The 22,285-nt window shown below is 38.3% G+C and overlaps 1 protein-coding gene across 2 annotated transcripts in view; it reads left to right on the forward strand.

Annotated features, from left to right (window-relative positions):
- The window catches only part of MIPEP (mitochondrial intermediate peptidase), a 147,642-nt gene extending 129,345 nt beyond the window's left edge, over positions 1 to 18,297 (forward strand). For both annotated transcript variants that reach the window (XM_081304798.1, XM_081304799.1), the window contains one exon: positions 18,033 to 18,297. In XM_081304798.1, coding sequence (XP_081160924.1) covers positions 18,033 to 18,130 — 98 coding nt within the window. In that variant the 3' untranslated portion in view covers positions 18,131 to 18,297. The remainder of the gene's footprint in view (positions 1 to 18,032) is intronic.
- Positions 18,298 to 22,285: the final 3,988 nt, after the last annotated feature.

Raw genomic sequence — 22,285 nt, forward strand, 5'->3', positions numbered from 1 at the left:
ATAAGTACATGAAAAAATGTTCACCATCGCTAGCAGTCAGAGAAATGCAAATCAAAACCACCCTAAGATACCATCTCACTCCAGTAAGATTGGCAGCCAGGATGAAGTCCAACAACAACAATTGCTGGAGAGGATGCAGGGAAAAGGGTACACTTGTTCATTGTTGGTGGGACTGCAAATTGGTGCAGCCAATTTGGAAAGCAGTATGGAAATTTCTTGGAAAGCTGGGAATGGAACCACCATTTGACCCAGCTATTCCCCTTCTCCGTCTATTCCCTAAAGACCTAATAAGAGCATGCTACAGGGACACTGCTACATCGATGTTCATAGCAGCACAATTCACGATAGCAAGATTGTGGAACCAACCTAGATGCCCTTCAATAGATGAATGGATTAAAAAAAATGTGGCATTTATACACAATGGAGTATTACTCTGCTTTAAAAAATGACAAAATCATAGAATTTGGAGGGAAATGGATGGCATTAGAGCAGATTATGCTAAGTGAAGCTAGCCAATCCTTAAAAAACAAATGCCAAATGACTGCTTTGATATAAGGGGAGTAACCAAGGACAGGGTAGGGAGGAAGAGCTTGAGAAGAAGATTAACATTAAACAGGGTTTAGAGGTGGGAGGGTAAGGGAGTGAGAAGGGAAATTGCATGGAAATGGAAGGTGATCCTCAGGGTTATACAAAATTACATATAAGAGGAAAGGAGGGGTAAGAGAAAAATAATACAAGTGGAAGAAATGATTTACAGTAGAGGGGGTAGAGAGAGAAATGGGGAGGGGAGGGGAGGGGAGGGGGGATAGTAGAGAATAGGATAGACAGCAGAATACATCAGACACTAGAATGGCAATATGTAAATCAATGGAAGTGTAACTGATGTGATACAGCAATCTGTATACGGGGTAAAAATGGGAGTTCATAACCTACTTGAATCAAAGTGTGAAATATGATATATTAAGAACTATGTAATGTTTTGAACAACCAACAATAAAAAAAAAAAAAAGAAACTTGGTCAGGGTTTATACTCTCGCCACTGCTGCCTTGCCCATGGAATTTTGATTTGAAATTGACCTGTTTTGTACCAAATGGGAGAACTTGATCCTTGAGGCCTGGTAGTACCCTAATGAACTACTCCCTCATGATCCTCAAGTCTTTTGTGTTATTGTTTTAATGTTACAACCTAACTATTCTCACTGCCTGGGGAAAGACCTGCCTGATGAACTGCTGCGGATCCGGAGTAAATCTTTGTTTCCTATATGCTCCTTTAGACTTTGGAGGCAAAGCTAGCCAATGGGTTTCTAACTCTGTGATCCTGGGGGAAAATTCCCTCCAGGTTCAGGATTCTGCCTCTGGCTTCATGGGTACTGGTGCTCTTGCCCCAGCCCTACATAAAGATGTTTTAGAGGGGATGGAAAGATTTTAATATTCCAGGTGTCTGTTGGTAAATATTAAACACTTTTATTTTTGTCCTCCTTTCTAGAAAGAATCTTTTAGCTTTATTTTTATGTCTCTAGTTTGTAAGAAGAGATACAAAGTAATAACTAGACAGAGTTTTAAAAAAATAAAGATCAGATAAGTTGAGAAGAAATAGTAGATAAATGAGTCAGTTATCAGAAAATTGAAACTCCCTTCCAAACTGACTCAGAATGAAGGTCTAGAAGCCCTCGGGGCCTTACCTTAAGCTGATTAAAACTATTTAACACTTTACATTTCTTCAGAGCTTTATACTTGCCAAAACGCATTCAGTTTTGCCATAATTATCCTACATCATCTCTTGTAGCTCATTAAATATTATTTTTGTTCACAGCACAAACTAGAGGATCATGGCTTATACTCCAAAATGTCACCCCCCCGAATACCCCAAGGAGATCAATATAAGCAGTTTATAAAGACATTTGCTCTCTTCTTTAAAAACCTTGGTTTCAATACCGTTGAGTATTTCCAGCTGAGATCATGCCATGCTCCAGTAAAGAACCAGGGATCTTTGGAGAAATGGCTGATTCTAGGCCTGCAGCAGGGAAGATACAAAATTAACCTGAAGCATGTTGTAATGCCAGAAAATGAGGATTGCTCAGAAACACATGCTGCATATGTCACAGGTAGTCAGGAGCCCACTGACAGAACTCTCAATGGCAAAAGCTGGGACAATTTGAGCAATCAATTAATGCAGTATAACACTGAGTATAAAATATAGACCCATACTGATGTCAATTATACGAATGAATAATGATGCAGAGTTCAATTTCAATACGCAAATTTCCCATGAAGAGTGTAGAGTGACTGTGTGTAGAGTGACTTCCTTCAAAGAACAAGTATGCAATGGGGAGAAAAGGAGGCACCTTACAGTGGAGAAATCTGATACAGGCTGCCTCTATCAGGTGGTCATGGTCAATATCAACAATAATCAGTCATATGTATAGTACCTACTCTTGTGCTGTGATGAGAAGAGTACTTTGCCTCTATGGTCTTCTTACACAAAACCCACAGCCCCAGTCTAATCATGAGAAAAATATCAGATGAAACAAATTGAGGACATTCTACTACACACCTAAACAACACTCCTCAGAACTGTCAAGGTCATCAAAAACAGGGAGGTCTAAGAAACTGTCACAGCCCAGAGAAGCCAAAGGACATAACTACATGTAGTATGGCCTCCTGGATGGGATGCTGGAACAGAAAAAGGACATTAAATAAAAACTAAGGAGCTTTGAATACAGTATGTGTTTAGTTAATAATGCTCTGTCAGTATTGGCTCATTAGTTCTGACAAATGTGCCACACCACTGTAAGATATTAGTAATAGGGAACGCTGGCTTGGTAAGATTTTTATGCCCCCCATGGTTCCATCCTCATGATACTTTATTTGCCACATCATGGCCACTGAGAGCCATGGGAGACACCATAGTCAGCAGGGGAGGCAACAGCTACCTGGAATGTAATATGTGAGAACAAATAAAGTAGAAATGCAAAGGCAAAAGCGAGGCCTGCTGGTCTAAACAGGTCAGCCACTGTGTGGAATTCAGTGCAAAAGCACCTGAGCCAAGGGGATCCAATTACTAAATCACTCAAGAGACCCTGAGTGGAATTGCCTATCAAATAGCCCTTCTGCCCCAACAAGTTCTAGTGATGAGAAACCTGGGTTTTTACAAGGCAAATTTGTTTTGCCTTTAGATAGCTTTAATTGATGAGATGACACATTTTTTTCAAATCGACCCAAAATATCAAGTTGATACATCATCTAAGGTAATGAACATTAGTCCTCTTTTTTTTTTTTTTTAGTAACCCAGTTACCAACCTAATAGGCAATAGGCCAAATATGCTTATCGCGTGGCTGTAAGGTTGGTGTTATTTGTACAAGACAAACATGACGGCAGTCAAGGAGCAGCAAGTCCTGTCTGTCAGCAAAAGTACAGCTGACATTTAAAGTAAGAAAGCTAAATAAACTGTCATTGTTCTACATCAGCTTGATTAATTTGCCCTATTGTCGAAGTGTAGGCATAGTTACTTAAACAGAAAAGGCATTTTTTTATTGTTTTATAGCACTGAAAATTAGTAGTTATTCTAGTTTTAAAATATGCAGTTAACTTTTAACTATACAATTGGATTAATCCCTAAATATTGGCATTATGTGGTAAAAAATTGGCATACTCAGTTAGATGCATGCTGCCTTTGGATGATTATTCCTGAGTTTATTGTTTTAAATGTCTTTTTGCTTCTTAATATTTTAATCAAGTGGGATTTTTAAGAGAGAGATAAGTACTAACACCTGACAGGTTCTGCCTGACCTCTATGCCCCCTGTGTGGAGGCCCAGCATTAGTGAGTGCCGGAGCATGCCCAAGGGCCATGGGCCTTGGCTAATGAGTGCCCTCCCCAGAATGTATTGCACATTTGTAAATGACTTGGGGGGAAAAACCCTCACACAGCTTTATTAAGTATGAAAAGATGATTTGAAGGTACTAACATGCCAAACAAATCTATGCTCTTCGAAGTAAATCATTCTAATGAATCTCAATGGGTTGTTCACAGACTTGCATAGACTCTTTCCATTCCCTGTTATAACAAAAAAGGCTTACCTGTCCTTCTTGACTGCCCCCCTTACTCTACCTACTTTCCTGCCCTAATTTTATCATATATTATTTCATTTATTAGCTTATTATGGTCTCTGCCTCCAGTAAAGTCCTAATTCTCTGAGGGGAGTTAAACTGGTCACATTCATGGCTGCACCTGCAGCTTTGTTGTAAGGCTCAATGCGTAGATCTTTAATAAAGATTGTTAACTGAGCATATGTATCAATATCAAAATCGACTTCAAGAGTCAGATGTTTCTTGTAGTATAAAAAAAATGTTAGAGCAAGAACTGGTTTTTATTTGCCTGGTTCTGAAATCTTTATATCACAAATATATTTCCAAGTATTTTATAGGCCTAAATATTTTTGTGAATCTCTATAATAACGTAAAAGAAAAACTATAGATAGCAAAGGTGTTGTATACATCGGTGTTCACTCCCTCTTGTTCTCTTCCTGTCACCGTGTCACCTCTCAGATATCTGGGTAGGAGTTTGGCCTCTGCCTCCTACCACCACCTGCATAGCTCCTTTCCCCCACTGAACCTTGATCAGAAACCGGCGGGCCTTCCCCTTCACTGGCATCTGTCCTTTTTGGTTAGACTTTGTTAGCAGGACAGAAGATGCCTAAGTGAATGCCACCATTTGGTTTCCCAAGATGGCACATGTTCTATTCTTTTTATTAGCTTTCCTCCTAAATACCATGGACATTTATCATACTACACATGACCAGTGTTCTATAAGAGAGAATAAAATAGATCATTCTTTCATTGTATAATTGTTATAATGGAAGACCACCAAGTCAACCTGGTATAGTAGAGTTAGGTTGCATTCTGTGAAGATCAGATGCACCCACCCTTCCAGTAGCTACTCAAGTATATATACAATAGAAAGGAAAAAGCCAATCTTTGAACTAAAGAGATTCCTAGAATGTGAGATGCAAAGAACTAAAGCTAAAGTTTTTTAAGATACAGGTATGCAAAAGTGTGTGGTGGCTGTAAGTGAAGCCCTGAGGAAAGAGTGGCAATTTTCAATTTTCTAAAAATAACTCTGAAACACCATGAATAAGCAATTGCTGTGGGAAATTGGTGTTATAACACATCAGGTTAACCATCACACTAGATACTGTTCAGCACTCTGTAATTTTTACAATATAGGGCAAGAAAAGCTATGTGACATATTAATCTCTTTACACCAAACAAGAAAGTCAGTCTTTGTAAGGAAACTATAGTCTTTCTTCTGCTCTCTTACACTAAACTTAATGCAGAAGCCTCTACTATCCCTTGATCCCCCTACCCCAGTTTTAACAGACAGAGTTTTAACTTTTTTTTTTCTTTTTAATTGAGATGGGGTCTCACTATGTTGCCCAGGCTGGTCTCAAACTCCTGGGCTCAAGCTATCCTGTTATAGGTGGCAGCGACTGTAGGTATGCACCTAGGTACCTGACTAGAATTTTGACTTCTCACCTGAAAATCCTCTGTCAGTTCTGTATGGCATTAAATTTGTCTTAATCACTTTTCATTTCAGTATAATGTCTTGATATTCTGTGCAGGGGTGAGTGAGTATTGATGGTACTACAACCAGAGAGACGGGTCTGGTGGGAACCCTGTTAGCCAAGAGGAAGGTGCCTGCATTTCCCCTTTATGTTCTTGCTGGTCAGAGTTCAGCACTTCTCACGAAACCCTGGATCAGAAGTTACTGCCTAAATCATTTCAGATCATCAGTACTCTGTTTTCAATAGCATGCAGGAAGGAAATACACTCTGCAGGAAAGGCAGTGACATAATGAAATAATGAAAGTGGGTTGAATGTGATACAGGAGCATCTCTGATGTAGCTGCCACTTGTTCTTATATGTCACATATAAGGAGATGGAGGTCTGGGAAGCTGACTGGCCCCTGAGTGCTGCAGGGCTATTAAATACCATGGTCAGGAGTCACCTTGCTGTTTTGATTTTGGGGCCCTTGAGGTGTCTGACTAACTCACGGTGTACCTATTTGGATGCCTCTGGAAGCTCAGTTCTTGGACACTGTCTTTGTCTTCAACTTCTTTTTATTACTGGTTACGTTTGGTGTGTAATGCTTGTTTTGAATGTTGTCTTTGAATGGTAGCAAGCTGTTGTTTTTTACTTACTGTGTACATTTGTTGGGTCTTTTTTGCATTTGTTTAACTATTTGAGATAACGTGTCTGGAGTTTGACTTTATTTCAGGACTGAGAAAATATCTTGTAGTAGACTCATGGTGAAAAATATACCACCAATCCATTTTTGTTGAATGAACGTATACTACCTTCTAAAATAATGTAAATAATATTCTTTCAGTGCTTTGATTACTTAAGGGAAATTCTTAAAATGTTCTATAAAGGTGTTGATTACAGATGGTGTTCTTAACTGGTTTTCTAACCTTAGAAATGTGCTGTGGGCAGTGGACTAAAAACAGCTTAGAAAAGCAGATGTCATTTCCCTAAAGCTCTAGATCTAGATTCAAGGGCCAAGGCAGTGAGGAGCCATGAATATCTTGGACAGGACTGATGTTGGGGATATACTGATGAATTCACATTTGGAAAGTTTAACAATGAAAGGTTTAAAATCATAATCACAGAGATTTAGAGCACCTTTTAGTTGAAGAAGTAAAATTGACATTTGCTAACTGACTTGGAAATTTTCTCATAGATCATAGGGACTAGCAAATGTCTTTTGGTTTAACTGGATCATTTCCTAAAAGATCATTTATAAGCTGTCCTCTGCTGTTTATTTGAGTTTTTCAACTAGCTCTAAAAGAAACGATTTCCTTTTGACTGTTACATAACACTATTAATAATGAAATTTGATTATGCAATTAGCATACCTAAGCCCAATTATCTTTTTTATTTAGTAGTTCATCTTTACATTAAAGTTTTTCTTATAGAATAATCCCTCCTTAATCTCAGAGTTTGCACATCTCAAATATTTGAGTAGCATTTTCAAGTTATTTTTCTGACCCATCACCTAAGTTGGAGCATGTCAGGTAACATGTTTAGTTTCTTACTGTTTCCCTAGTACCAAATGTACATTTCGTTTGCTTAAGTTGTAGGGTTAAAGAAGGCCTACCTCCTCTTATATTTCCTCTTCAAACGGTTTAAACAAAATCAAGCTTTCCAAATTCTTAAAACCTTAAGTCACACACTCAAAATAATAGAAATTTCAACACTAGATTTATTTTTGTCTTCTTTACGTGTACATGCATTTCACATTAGGACACGGATTTATTAAAATGTCACAACAGTCTTACATACCAGTTTCCCAAAAATAAGTGATTCTTTATGTTGGATATTAACCAGTAAATCTCATTTCTACTACTTTTATATTTTAGACTTGAATGAACAGGGGAGAGTTATAGTAGTCACAGTAACTATAACAATGAGGGCAATAACAATAACTACACCTGAAAGCATTTTCTGGGGGTATTCCTGATGTGCAGAGTGTTATTTAATTATCTAAACTGTCTAAGGGGTGTTTGCTAACTTATATACCTAAGGTCACCCAGTAGCGAGGGCCTAGAATCAGGATCCAGATTCAGGCACAGTGACTCAGTCTTCTGTGGGCGAGTAATTCCTTAAACTTCTTTTTCAGGTTTTACCATGAAGCTTTTGCTTTGGAAATAGGCATATGCATATTCCACTGTATTTTTTCCCCTTGCTCTTTTATAATTTTGGCAACTGAATTAACTTATCAGAAATACACTATGCTCCAAGAAGATCTTGGTGAGTTCTCAGTAAGATATTAGGGGGACAAAGCTGCAAGATGGCATATGCCAACTAGAATTGATAAGGTACTCACTGCCTTACATACAGTACAAGATTTTATAGCAAAATAAAGTTATTTTATTTTGTCGAATGTGAATGTATGCATGCAGAAAAAGATTTGTACTTTACAACACACTCATTTGGCAGGAGCCTTCTTTTCTTGCACAGCAGAAAAGGGATAAATGACAAAAGCATAATATGGAATGAGAGGTAGAATTTGATAGCTTTAGGATTTCAACATAAGTTCAATAATGAAGGTAAATGGCAACCCAGAATAATAGCCAAGTAAACAGGATCCCTAATCTTTGGCTTATTTAGATATTTACTCAACATAGCTTCTAAAATAGCTGAGAACTTTTTGGAGGAAAGAAATGGAAGTGAGCACCTGCATTCGCAGGCAATGGCTTCCTTTTCATAAATGCACTGATTCTTCAAGAGGGTGTGTCCATGTTTAATGTGTGGGTGTGTTTGTCTAAGGAAGACATTGAGCTCCAAAAGGCAAAATGTTTCATAACCCAAAAATGTAATTGTGAATGGAATTATTAAACCTAATGATTAAATTAAAATAAGCTCACATGTGAACCAAGCACTTATGTGAGCCCAGCTTCTCTCTAGCAGGGCTCCACTTCAATCTAACCAATAACTCCAGCCTCTCTCTTATTTGAACAGCAGCAGCTACTATTCCAGCCTAGAGAGAAGTGGAGTTCTTCAGTTCAAAGGAAGAGAGGAATTTCACTTTTTGGCTGATGGTCTAATTTCCCCAGAAACTGATTGTAGATAGTGGGAATTAACCTTTAGCAAAAGATGTGGGCAACCACAGCCTTGTAGAAGAGGAATACTTCAAAGTTGAGAAGGCGAGTCACACGGTTGCCCCAGGCTTGGGAGAAAGATCTGGAATGAGAATTCTGATCTCATAAAATTCACTAAAGATTTTTCAAACAGCCAAGCCAGCCTTTGAAGCTATAATTCTCAATCAGTCTGAGCTGAGTTTGGCACATATATTTTTTTTCCATTAAAAAATAACTATTAACTATTACAGTATATTTTTAGAGTTGGTAGTGATTGTGGGAATGCTCAGCTCTTCTTTTCACAAATTCCCATGTCTGTATAAATAATCTGCTTTTCTGTATATCCACAGTATTGTCATGTTTGGTGGAGTGGGAGAGTAGAGCCCTGGTGAATCCAAAGCTCTGGTTAGGGTACTTCTAAATGTCTTATTTTATTAATTAATTTATTTATTTATTTATTTTAATTGAGGTAGACAGAACATAAAATTTATCATTTACCATCTTCCAGTATACAATTCAGAAGCATCCACAATGTTGTGCAACCATCACCATTATCCATCTCTAGAACTTTCTCATTACCCTAGTGATCTCTGCTTGATAAATTTTCTAACAGAAAAATTGGTTGGTTTTAGTTACATCTTTAATTTGTTTACTTTATTGGATAGACAGTTATCTGATGAAAAAAGCTCAAAAATAAATAAGTAATGATTCATGAGCTTATAGTTTTAATTTTTTTTTTTTAGCTGTCAATGGACTTTTGTTTTACTTTGTCATATGTGGTGCTGAGAATTGAACCCAGTGCCTCACACATGCTAGGCAAACACTCTACCACTAAGCTACAACCCCAGCCCATGAGCTTATAGTTTTAAGATTTGTGATAGTGGGCTGGGGATGTGGCTCAAGCGGTAGCGCGCTCGCCTGGCATGCGTGCGGCCCGGGTTCGATCCTCAGCACCACATGCCAACAAAGATGTTGTGTCTGCCGAGAACTAAAAAAAAAAATAAATAAATATTTAAAAAAAAAAAAAAAGATTTGTGATAGTAACAGATAATCATAGGACAATCACCTTGTACAAAAATGATGAGTAACCTCATCCTTCAACTCTTGAACTAGGAAGTAGATTTTCATAGACTTTCAGGTCTGATTGTTATTATTGCCAGTTACTAAGCAGTTTTTTTTTTGCATTAAATATACTCTTAATTAATCCTCATAGTAATTTAGCTATGTAGATAACCTGATGCCGATTTCATGAACTTCAAACATTATATTAGACTCTGGTATTTTACTTTTCATCACTTACAGGAGAAATGAGGCTTAGGGAAGTTAAATGACTGGACTGAGGTCCCTTAACCCCAGTTGGTTTGCCCAGGGTGATAACTTACCAAACACTTGCTCCAACCATTAGGATATATTGCCTTTAGAGATATCTAAAATTGTGTTTAAAAAAGGATTGTTTTCCTTCTTTGGATTCTTTCAAAGGAAAACTTTTGTTTGGTCAAAAGAGAACTAAACTGTCATTTTAAGTTGTAAAAGGCCACAGTATACCAGATAATGTTCCATTCAGTTCTAAATTCAAGACAGCATAGTGCCCCTCTGGCTGTTTTAGAATCGCAGGGTAGTTCCTCTGTTTATTTTCATAGCTGGGCTGGTGAGTCTCCTAGGACTAGGAATCCCCCAGGATATTTTCTTCATGTAGCCTGAGGCTCTTTTTGATTCACTGAACTGTCTCTAAAATACCTGAAGGCCTCAAATATAATAAACCTGTCTGAGCAGCATACAATTAATTAATCTACACCAAGTACAGTGATTAGCTATTAGCTTTGATTTTTAAAGAACCAGTGAGCCATTTTTCCTGGCCACCTTGGCCTGTAATTGCTGACCACTTCTGATCTGTGTCGGAACTTTATTCACCTGACCTACAATATAGAGCACCCAAACCTCACCTCTTGGGAGCTTGGATCTGTGAAACCCAGGATTGAAGGGAAATTTTCTTCCCTGATTCCACAAGGACAGAAGCAGTTTCAGGAGGACCCACCAAGGATGGATCAAGATATCCCACCCTACATTTTCCTAACCAAACTCCACATCCCTGTCCAGGCTGTGTGGCACTGAGACACTCTCTTCTCGCCTTAGCCAGGAATACCTCCTGTTTGGGAGAGAGGAGATTGGGCAATAAATTTGTCTTGCCTCTCAACTGGACTTTAGTTATCAAAGAAGAGACAGCATCATTTAAATGAAAAATATCCTCTCCTAGAACAAACTTGGCAAAGTTGGTCCTTAATCAAAAATGTTCATGTCTGCCAGACATCATTAAATCTCAATTGGGACTCCTCTTGAAAGAGGTAAAGAACCAACTCTGGCTTACTAAAGCAGAAAAGGCATTTTTTTTTGGAACAATATGGAGGAGGCCGCAGAATCAAAGGGAGAAATCAGAACAGGGATCAGAAAGGAACCGGTGTGTTCTTTAAAGTCCTGGTGCCAGAGTGGGTCTGGCACCAGTAATCTTCGGATCTTTTCTCAATCTGCTCAGGCTCCAGTTCCAGGAAGAATACATCTGACTGTCCTGGTCAGCAACCTGAAGGCAGAGGGGTGCTTTGATGAAGACTCCCATCAGGCTGTATTCATCAGCCCACAGCAAAGTGTTGATGTTTGCCATCTGATATACCTTTGTTGGGGGCCTGACCTTTGCATGGTAGGATGGTGCCACCAGTTGTAGCACTCCACGGTGTCAAACAAAAATGTCTTCTGGTGTTGCCAAATGTCTTCTGGGGAACAAAATTACCCTTACCTGAGCATATAGTAAAATTGTTCCTCTAACAAGACAGCAAATGGGTGTCAAAATAGAAAAATGAGCAGCATCCAGTAAGGCTTTCCTCTATGCTCCATCCAACCTGGACCCTCTTCCAGGTTGTAACTCAGCCTCCAGTCTGTGGGGTAACTGGTTCTACATGATTCCTCACAGACTCTCTGCCTCCTCATAGAACTGTGACATCTCCTGACTGTCCATGCCCAGTTATTCATCACTCCCTCTCCTGTACCATCTCTGTACCTGGTATATACCTCTGTTTTCCATGAACATTTGTATTTTGGTGATTTTTTTCCCAGCTAATGACCTTTCTAAGAACAGAAATTGGGCCTTACTTATATCTGCTGTCTTACATAGTATCTGGCACATAGATACTTGGTAAATTTTATTTCTAATAACTCCATGAACAGACTTTCAGTCCAAATGGAATGAAGAATGGTCACACTTCTGCCAGCTGCAGGGTTGCTAGAGCCTGGCGTTCAGGCAGAGGCTGTCACCTCAGAACCCCAACAGGGGGTCCACACCTAGACCATTCCTATCTACCTTTCTACCAAGAGGCACACCATGAAAACCCCACTTTAGCAGAACCCCTGACACCCCACAGACTCCAGTGCCTGACCTAACCACCAGTCTTTTCCTTGGAGAGGGAACTCCACCAGGGCGCCTTCTGGCACCTGATTTTCAAGCTGAGAACAGGCTGAACTGATATATGAAAGAAGCTTCTGAGAAGTGTTTTCCTCATAGAAGAGCCAATAACTGACAAATACAAACCCTGTTGCTGGTAACCAAAATAATATCTTGTTTTTAAATCTTTTTAATAAAAATATTGCTCTGGCCTCCCAAGAGTGCTCCATCTGGGAGACTTCTTAAGCAAATTAGCAAGTCCAGAGTCACAGCTCGCACACAATTCCACAGTTCTGCCAGGGCTTCCTGGGCCTCCTCCAAGCCTCCACAGATTTTCAGGTTATTTTTATGCAAATCCACTTGACCACTTAGGTGCTTTTCCAGCTAGTTGAGCTATGCCCTTGGGTCTTAGCCATCATAACTTTGAACAGTGTCCCACATAAATTCTAATTTTGCTTGATGTGATTGTTCTCAATTTCACTTGAGAAATATTTTTTAGTTTAGTTAAATAGAAAATCACATCTTTCTTGTGCAGTATGTTTCAAGGTCTAGTTGTCAGAAGAATATCCACCTCTACTTTTCAGGTTTAATAGGTTTCCTCCAGTCCTTCTGAGCTGCAATTCTCACACTTTAGAATGTTCTAGAAACCCTGAGAGGGCTTGTTAAAACACATATTGCTGGGCTACCCCCAGTTCTGATTTAGTTCATCTTGGCTGGGATCAATGATTTGCATTTCTAACTAGTCCTCAGGTACCACCAATAAGATTGGTCTCTACTTTTAGACCCATTAGATCATAATTCCTGTAAGAGTCTCAGTAATTCTTGTATATTTTATAGCATCTTTGTGAGATTGGGGATGTGGCTCAATGGTAGAGCATTTGCCTAGCATGTGTAAGGCCCTGGGTTTAATTCAGAGTACCACAAAAATAAATAAATGAATAACATCATCTTCTTAAATAGTGTGTGATTTTTTTTTCCTGCCAGCTTAAAAATCACATTAGGCACTCAGGTAGTGATAGAGAGAAATGAATGAATGGATGAGCCCTTAACAAAGGTTCTGTTTGTAGTACTTAATTGATCCTTCTTCATCTTTCATTAAACTTTTATCAAACTCAATCATATATTTATTTTGTTGGACATCCTTAGTTGGTATTAAGCAATATATGAAATACACTGAGAGAGGAGATGCAATTCTTATACTTATTTTTCAAGGCTTAAAATAATTCTAATTTTTTTAAATTATCCCAGCAATCTCCTATATTTTCAAAATTAAACAATATACTAATTATTTCAGCCCAGGCACTTAGTTAAGAGAGCCAGAACAAGATTGTGTCTTTGCAGGGTTGGTTTAGAGGCATATTCAAACTGCCAGCCAGTTGCTCTCAATCATGTTTGTAAGAAGTAATATTAGTCATACATCCAAAAGGCCATTTAAGGAGTTAAAGAGTTCAGGCTATGATCATGCTGATTTTTAAATGGAGGTCTGGTTAGATTATTTGGTGTATTACAAAATAACAGGGCGTTCACTTGTAGCTTTGTACATGTATTGAATTCATACTGGAGCTGGCAGAAATTTTTCTAGGTGAAGCATGAAAATATGCATAGATAGGAGCCCCTTAAACATGTAAGGGCTTCTGTTGCAAGGAGTTGCCACAGTTACTTGGAGGCCACCCAGAAAACATCCTTAAGCACAAAACTCTTAGGCACCACTTCTCCCAGTATCACGCCAAGACAAGAACTCCAGCCACAATCAAGGTTAAGAGCATTGTGCTCTGATATGTCACGAAGTGAGTGCCTGTCCATGAGTGTCCCAGTGATACACGGCTGAGCAAAGCCAATACCCCTGCTGCCCTCGCAGCAGAATCCAGTTTGTTTCTGTTCAAAATGTGTGCTATAAAACAGAATTGTTCAAGAACCAGTGAGCATTTTGGTTGTCTTTAAGGGTAAGGGGACCCTGAATAAGTTGGCTACATAGGGTCGTGGGTATCATGCAGAAACAAGGGGAATTTTTTTCAGTATTTTTCCACACAAGAATGCTGATATTCAAATATGGATCATATTTATGTATGTATGTTATCTTATAGAATTTGAATGCATGAGGAATATATCATAGTTCCTAAAGAGCATGGGATCTGGGATCAAATTGTTAGGGTTAAAAAGCAAACAAACCTAAGAGTTGTATGACTGCTTTGTCATCTTGTTTGTGAGGTGGGTCCCTCACAGGTGCACTTTGAGGAGCAAGTGAGTTAGCACTGTTAGTATAGTGCCTGGCACTCAGTAAACATGCTGTAAGTAGCTCTAGTCATTTGTTGGTGGTATGGATGGTGATCTCTGACAAACCCTTTCTAGACCAGCTCTCTAGGTTAGTCCCCTCAGGAGGCATCTCTCTCCACTCTATTTTGAGCTCCTGTCAACAGCCACTTGGGGGAGTAGCACACAGTGCAACTTGAGAACCTTAACTGCTTCAAGAGTTAGTCTTGAAACCCATTTGACATCATAATTTACTTTAGTCAGGCCTACAATAGTCACCCTGTATTTGAAGCTTATGAAATACACCACTATGAGCAGAGCGGTAAGAATGTAGTTCTTTAACTACTAATTATTTATTATCTATCCCTGTGAGTAGGATGACTAGATGTAACTTAACTCACTATTTTCCTTTTCACAAACTAATATGGGCAACGTGTGCCCTGTTGAAGTTTTGCCTTTCTTCTATTGCTGTTGACACATTTCTCTTTCCATTTGTGAAGTTTTTAGTTGTTTTTGTGAACCCTTTTGAAAAAAAAAAAAAAAACACATCCATTTCCCCTGCAATTTGGGTTGTTTCTTCCATGAAATAAATACATTTGCCACCTCCACCCACTCCAATCTATTCTCAAGAAGGTCCTAAGAAAATACAAATCTAATTATCACCATTTTTAAACTAAACCTTGTAGACAAAGGGGATATCGTTTTCAGCTTTAAAAAAAAATCGTGTTCTTAGAATATTTTTGGACTATACCCATACCAGCCAACTTCAATTTTTCTTATTTGTGGAACTACCTGAAACATTGGATTTTTCTTTTAAATCTCTGTGTTGGTGTTTGTTCATGTTGACACTTGTAAAACATGTAAATCTAATGAGAGTGAGGCTACTGTAACAATGTACCCAGAGAATTTTTGTACTTAACTGTTATTCTTGTTCCCCTCAGGTCCTGATCTCCTTTTTGCAACTTTCATCTTTAGCAATCACACTGATAAAATTACCAAGCCATTTAAGTCTCACCATGTTTTATGAGAAAAGACCACAAGTGTGTTTTTCTCAGGTCACCATAGTCTCTCTTCTCTAAAATGCAGAAATGGTTCAGATGGGAAATTGGAGTAGGAAGCATGCTAGTTAGGTCTGTCTGCCGAGGAGAAAGCAAGGTCATATTTATGTTGGCAGTTGGTTGAGTTGAAGTGAACCACTTCAAAGGAATAGGAGGGTCATACTTACTTGAATAGGTTGGCTCCGAATAAATGGTTTTACCTTCTGACAGTTCTAGTCATTTAATTATAAACGACCAGTCTTGTAATTATATAAATGTTTCAAATATTAAAAGGAAGAAAACGGTATAATGGGTTAGCACATTTGACTGAAAGCCCTGTCTAAATATTTTTCCACAAATATGCTCTGCATCAAGAAACCTGGCACATAGGAAATGCGCAAAGACTGATTTATAATCAGATTGAGTCTACTTACATAGCCTTCATCTAGAAAGTACAGTGTAAATGTGCAACTTGAGTGATCATCAGAGACCCAGCATTCCCCTCATTAGTCACTTATCTGGATAAAAGGAGAGACCTGCTTTCATCCATAGGAATTATTTTACTGTGTAAAAGAAAATTGCATTTTGAACGTTAGTAATACAAATTAAGCCATGGCAATGATATTCTCTTCCAGTAACTTCTGCTTAACTCCTAAGATGGAGCCATTAAAATTTGAACTTAAATGAGGATGAAAATATTTTGATCTGCAGTTGAAAATATTATAATATTCTTGCTATTGTCAGCTACACTAGGCCTAGTTAGTGGCTTTCGAGTATGGATGTAGAGCTACCATCTTATGTTGGCCTGTTTCCAGTCTTGTACACACCACCTGGTGGGAATGACCACATCCATGTCTTAGACTCGGACTCTCTGCAGACCATTACATTTTCACTGCCATCTGCAGATTGGACATCTCCACATGGAGCATCCCCTTGCTTATTAAATTTGGCAAGCAGTTGTTCTTTCTTTGCTGTCCTGCTTTTCCTGTGCCCCAGCTCAATTTACCCTTCTTGTCCCATTGGTGAGTGGTTCAGAGCTCAGATTGTTCTTGGCTAACCACACCACAAAGCCAGTAACTTTGTGTCCAACAGACATTTTGTATTTTATATTGTACCCTCCCTAAAAGACCCAAATTTCAATCCAAATCCTCCTCAACTTTTAAGTTTCTGCTCAGATCTCATCTTCACAAATCTGAATCTCCCCATTGGAACAGTCTCTCTCTGTTCTCCCAATGACTATGCTGTTAACATCTAAAACTCACTTCTTACCAAAATTTTATGTTGAAAATTTTCAAACATTGACAGAGTTGAATGAATAATATGCTAACACTCAAATGCTTGCCATTTGGGTTCTATAAAATAAAAATTCATTATAATAACAGTTTGAAATATTTATATCTGTTCTTCCTTCTATCTGCCCATCAATCTGTCATATACTTTAATGCATTTCAGAGTAAGTAGCAGATGTCAATACATTTTACCACTAGACACTCTGGCTCATAATGCATTCATTAGCACTTGATTTTTGTTTACTTTTTTTAGGTAAAAATTTTTAGACAAGATGCGCAAATCTTAAACATTCCGGTCAATTAATTTTGACCCATGTACGTACCTATATAATTCAAATCACTATCCAGATATAGAACATTACTATCACATCTCAAAGATATTCTATGACACTTCTTCTAGACACTTCATAATTTTATCCTTTACACTGATGTGTGTAACCATTACATTTTAGTTCCTAGCTGAAGTATAAGAGGGGGTCAAGGTTAACTTCCCCACATGGGTACCCCCTTCTGCAGTTTTTCTTTACACCCAGCAAATATTCAATTCCCATTTATTAAATTGCTTCAGAGATTACATAGGAAAATAGAATATTCTGGCAATCTTTTAAAGTCTTGGTATTGGAAATAGTTTTATAGGGTTGATCCCTCAAATTAAATGTCAGTACAGAGCCTCTTCAGTCCTTGGTTTAAAGAAACCAAGAATATAGATTGAAGCAACAAGATTGGTTTCATGAATCTTTGCCTTTGGTTTCCTTGGAGTGAAGAACATAGATAAATTGAGGTTTGTATTTAATTCGCCAGACAGTGCTTCGTTGCTTTTTGTTCCTTCTTAGTTTATAACAACGGTGTATATCAGATGAGGAAATTTGAGTATCAGGGCTTTTCAGTGACTTGTATATTACACAATTAGTAATTTCCAAAGGTATGAGTTCTCTAAGACAGGGACCTGGAGGAAAGCCAGTAACTTGATTCTGATGTAAGATTTACACTTGATTGGTTTTGAAGTGTGTAGAACTCAGTAATAAAACTCAGTAAGTAATTAAACTTACTATATTCTGAATCATACCAGTCAAACATAACTAGACAACTCAGTCTTCTAACATCATTCCAACTGGCTAACGACAGCTTCAGTAACAAAAAGTCTTGGGAAATATATTGGGGCCTAAATCTGTAAGCTAAGTACTGGTTAAAGAATAAAAATGCTTTAAAATAAAAAAAAAAAATTAGCTTCAGGGCCCTCATAGTGCCCAGGGCTTTATGAAATAGCCTCATAGTCACGTTACAGAGCCAAATCTTCTCCTGAAAAGCCAGAGCGTTTGATTTGAATCCATGTCCTTGTCCCTCCTGGTGTCCCCCAGTAATGTGGTGCTTATCTCCTCTGGTTGCAGGTATGCTTCAGAAGTGTCCTTCTATTGATGACTTTGTGAATGCCCTTGTTTCTGACTTGGATCTGGATTTTGAAACTTTCCTCATGGATTCTAAATAATGGAAATACCTTGGATCTTTTAAATCAAAGTCATGTAGATATTAACTATTTCTTACAAATGTTATTGCTGTGAGAACTCATTTCTGATTTCAGTATTCACTTATGTAATAACTCCTGACAAACCTTAAACTGATGGAACTTGAAATAAATAACTTGTTTGAATTATACTTGCTTTTCACCTGTTATGGCAAATTTGGGACATATGGTAATCTACTCAGGCAAACTAGTAAAATCTACACTCTATATGAAGGTGCTACATGTTAAAATTTGGGCATTTCTGTATTGTGATCACTGTTCCCCTAAATTTTTCCCCTTCTCTCTTTTTGATCTTTAATACTTTAGAGACTTAGTTAAAAGCAAAATTATTTTGGTTTAGCACACAGGTGGAAGCAGTCTTCACATGGATCACACATATAGTTTTTTAAATAATTACCATTTCTTAAGACCACTATACTAGACTGAAACACACTCTGAGTAACAGTAACCAGGAACAAGTACAGTTTCCAAATTACTTGTAATTACTTGCATTGACTTTTCTGATTGTTCAGAGACTACACAGATGGACTCAGGAGTGAAAGATGTTGAACTTATACTTTTCTGGCTTGCCAAGGTCAAGCAACAGGTACATAGGGAACAGGATTCAAACTGTGTCTTTTTTTATCCAGAATTTAGCTGCTTTCTGCTGTTGCATACTGTGTTATTGCATTCTTGTTAATATCAGGAAAGAAACCATTTAATGGGTTTTTCCCACCATTAAAGTCAAGAAGTTAATTATAGCTTTTCAGTTTGAAATGCTGTCTGCCAACAGCCTCTTCCTGCTTCTCACTAAATGACCAATGATGAAGCAGAAAGAGTCAAAATCTCCCAAAGTAGGACACACATTCAAGCTATTCACAGACTGTGAAGGAGTGTCTACAAGCTCATAAACAGATGGGACCAGATGAAGAGATGTCATCAGTGAGCCTCATGCCCAGTCCCCCTGGATGCCAGGGGCCCTGACCCTTCCTCCTTTCTCACCTCCTATCCACATGTGCAAATCCAAATTTACAACAACTGAAAAGCAGAGCAAATGGCATACCACCAGGACAGGGCTTCTGTGGCAGCCACAGTGCTGCAGTTTATCCCTCTTCCTGCTCCTCCTGTTCTGAGTTTCTCTAAACAGGAACACTTGGAAACTGCAGCTCACAGGAAGCATACAATCGGAGAACAAGGCAATCCTGGCCATGGCATCTGCTCAGCGCCCAAAGCAAAATCGGGAAAGGGGTTGGGGTGGTGTTGGCGACAGGAAGTGCCCCAGTGCCAGTGCCCGAGGAAGCAGAGAACTGATCCTGTGTCCCACCCTGTTTATTCTCAGTATCGAGCTAGGGAGGGAAAGATCTTATCCTTGCAGACTTGCACTAGCAGATGCCAGCTCCGTTCTGGGAAATGGACTTGGAGAACTCCACCTGCCAGTCAGTTACAGTCGAATCTGAAAAGGTGCTTTCACCAGCTCCAGGTGTCCAGACAGTGACAAACCCCTGCGTCTTTATAAATGTTTTTTTCAGTTGAGTGGAAACAGAAAAGGAAATCTATGTGGAGCCTACAGGAAACATCCTTCCGTCACCTGGAAGGTGTGGAAGTTGTAATTTTGAAAATTATTTTTAAAAGGAGGTAAAGCACACTGTAGAAAATCTTTCTGGTATTCTTGAGATTACAGAAAACATGATATTTATGAATCTGAAATCCATAGAGAAGAAACAAAGGGGGAAAGACAATAAGATAAGCTGAGGAGGGAGATAAGTAAAATAAGAAAAAAAGTTCAGAGAAACTAAAACCACAGCACAATGATTTAGAACATAGAGAAGCAGAAAAGAGCAAAATTGTCAAGATGAGCTTGAGAAACTGTGAGAATGCAGGTTAAAGGGATGTGATGGCAGCAGATGGTGAGGATGCAGGGTGGAAAGGCACCTCTTCTGAATCACAGAACTACAGAGAATGAAGCCAGGAAAATGAGAACCAAAGGAATCACCAGAAATAAATTCTTTTGTACGCCTGTTTTCCCAAACAAGCGAACAGCAGTTCATAAGTGATCCCATGAATAAATGCTATGCATTGAATTAAAGTTTTTTTGATCAGGAAAGAACAAAAAGTGCAGAATTTAAAAGGGGAATCCTTGATGGTTGTACAAATATTCTTGTACAACAAATATCACTGTAAATATCCTTAATGCCCCTAAACCATGTATTTAAAAATGGGCCCAAAATGGTAAATTTTATGAATATTATGCACAATATTTTAAAAAGAAAAATTCTGAATTCCAGACCAGAAAAGTAAAAGGATCCAACACATAGAAACATTCTGCTTTTTTTGAGAGGTAAAATATAAATAAAATGATGACCCCACATATCCCAAATTGGGCTTTGCAGAACACTTCTGAGGAACCGTTACTTAGTGTCCCATAAACTCATAAGGATCCCTGTCATTAAATGCACAGAAACCTTGAAAGTTCACTGCACATATTAGCAAATTTAAGATTACTAAACATATTTAGCATTGCATGCATGACTCAGTATTTCCCAAATATATCTGACTATAGTACCCATCCCCCTTTTGGAGTATCTATTGACATTTTTCACATGACTGGGGAATAATTACTGAAAGCATTCAGCTAAAAGTAACAGACTTACCTATAACAAAACAAAAATTGTGGTCATCCCAGAATACAATTGTCATCACCATTAAGGGCCAGGGGACAATTTAAAAAGTTTGGAGAGGTAAAGACAGTGATGCAAAGTGACACTTTCAGATAATAGGAGGGTGTAGGAAACATCTCAGCTTTAAAAATTATTGAAAGACATCTACAAAATATTCCATCCACAGCTGTGGAACACACATTCTTTTCATCAGCACATGGAACTTTTTCCAAAATAGATCATATTTTAGTCCATACAGCAAATCTTAACAAATACAGAAAATCAAAGTAATTTCTTGTAGCTTATTGAATCATGACAGAATGAAACTAGACATCAACAGCAAGAGAGAGAAACTAAGGAATTTTACAAACACATATAGGTTGAACAATGTAGTTATGAATGAACGGTGGGGTCACTGAAGAAATTGGGGGGAAGTTAAAAAATTCTTAGAATCAAATGAAAACGGAAACAACATACCAGAATCAATGGGGTACAGCTAGAGCAGTACTAAGAGGGAAGCTTATAGCTAGAAGTGCCATAAGAAGGAGGGGGGGGGGAGAGAGCTTAAATAAATAAAACAATGATGTGACTCAAGGTGTTAGAAAAACTAGAACAAAAAAAATCCCAAAATCAGTAGAAGGAAAGAAATAATCAAGATCAGAGCAGAAGTAATGAAATAGAAATTAGAAAAACAAAGCAAATAACCAAAGAAACAGGATGGAGTCTTGGAAAAGACAGACAAAATCCACAAACCTGTAACCTCTTAGCCAAACTAACCAAAAGGGAGGGAGAGAGAGAGAATCCAAAATAAATAAAATTAGAGACAAAAAAAAAGGATATATTACAACAGGTACCATGAAAATCCATAGGATAACTAGCGAATATTTAGAAATACTGGATGCTGACAAACTGGAAAATTTGGAAGAAATGGACAAATTTCTAGATGCATATAATTTAACATAATTGAATCAAGAAAATACAAAATACCCACGTTTCTTCAGGCTCCTAAGTGTCCACCCTGACAGGACCATGAAGTGTTGACTGACCTCATGACCCACCCCAGCCACCTGGCCTTCTGCAGTGCACCATCTTCCTGCTTGGGGCATCGGCGCCCATGGACAGACGTGAAGTAAAAGATGATGTTACCCATTAGACAAAGAGAGATAAGAACTTGTTTCAGAGAAGGGTAGAGGTGAAAGGAGAGGCAGAAACCTTCTGGAATATTTATCAGTAAACCAGAATCTAGATGGTATGGTGATGGCAAGGTAGGATTGGTAAATATGTCAGCTACATCTTTATCTAAATCATGACTCAGTCTTGATTTAGAAAAAAATGTATAGGAAATGGGAACCAGGTGCAAGGTCGTGGTTGGCCATCAGAGACTTCACTTAAGGTTGTTATACTACTTCATCTGCATCGTTTGAACTGTCATCCAGGTAACAGTCCTCTACTCAATCTATTAAAACATAATGAAGAACTCTAG

Source organism: Spermophilus citellus (genome assembly GCF_964194105.1).
Source record: "Spermophilus citellus genome assembly, chromosome: 1".
In the NCBI taxonomy this organism is placed as follows: Eukaryota; Metazoa; Chordata; class Mammalia; order Rodentia; family Sciuridae; genus Spermophilus; species Spermophilus citellus.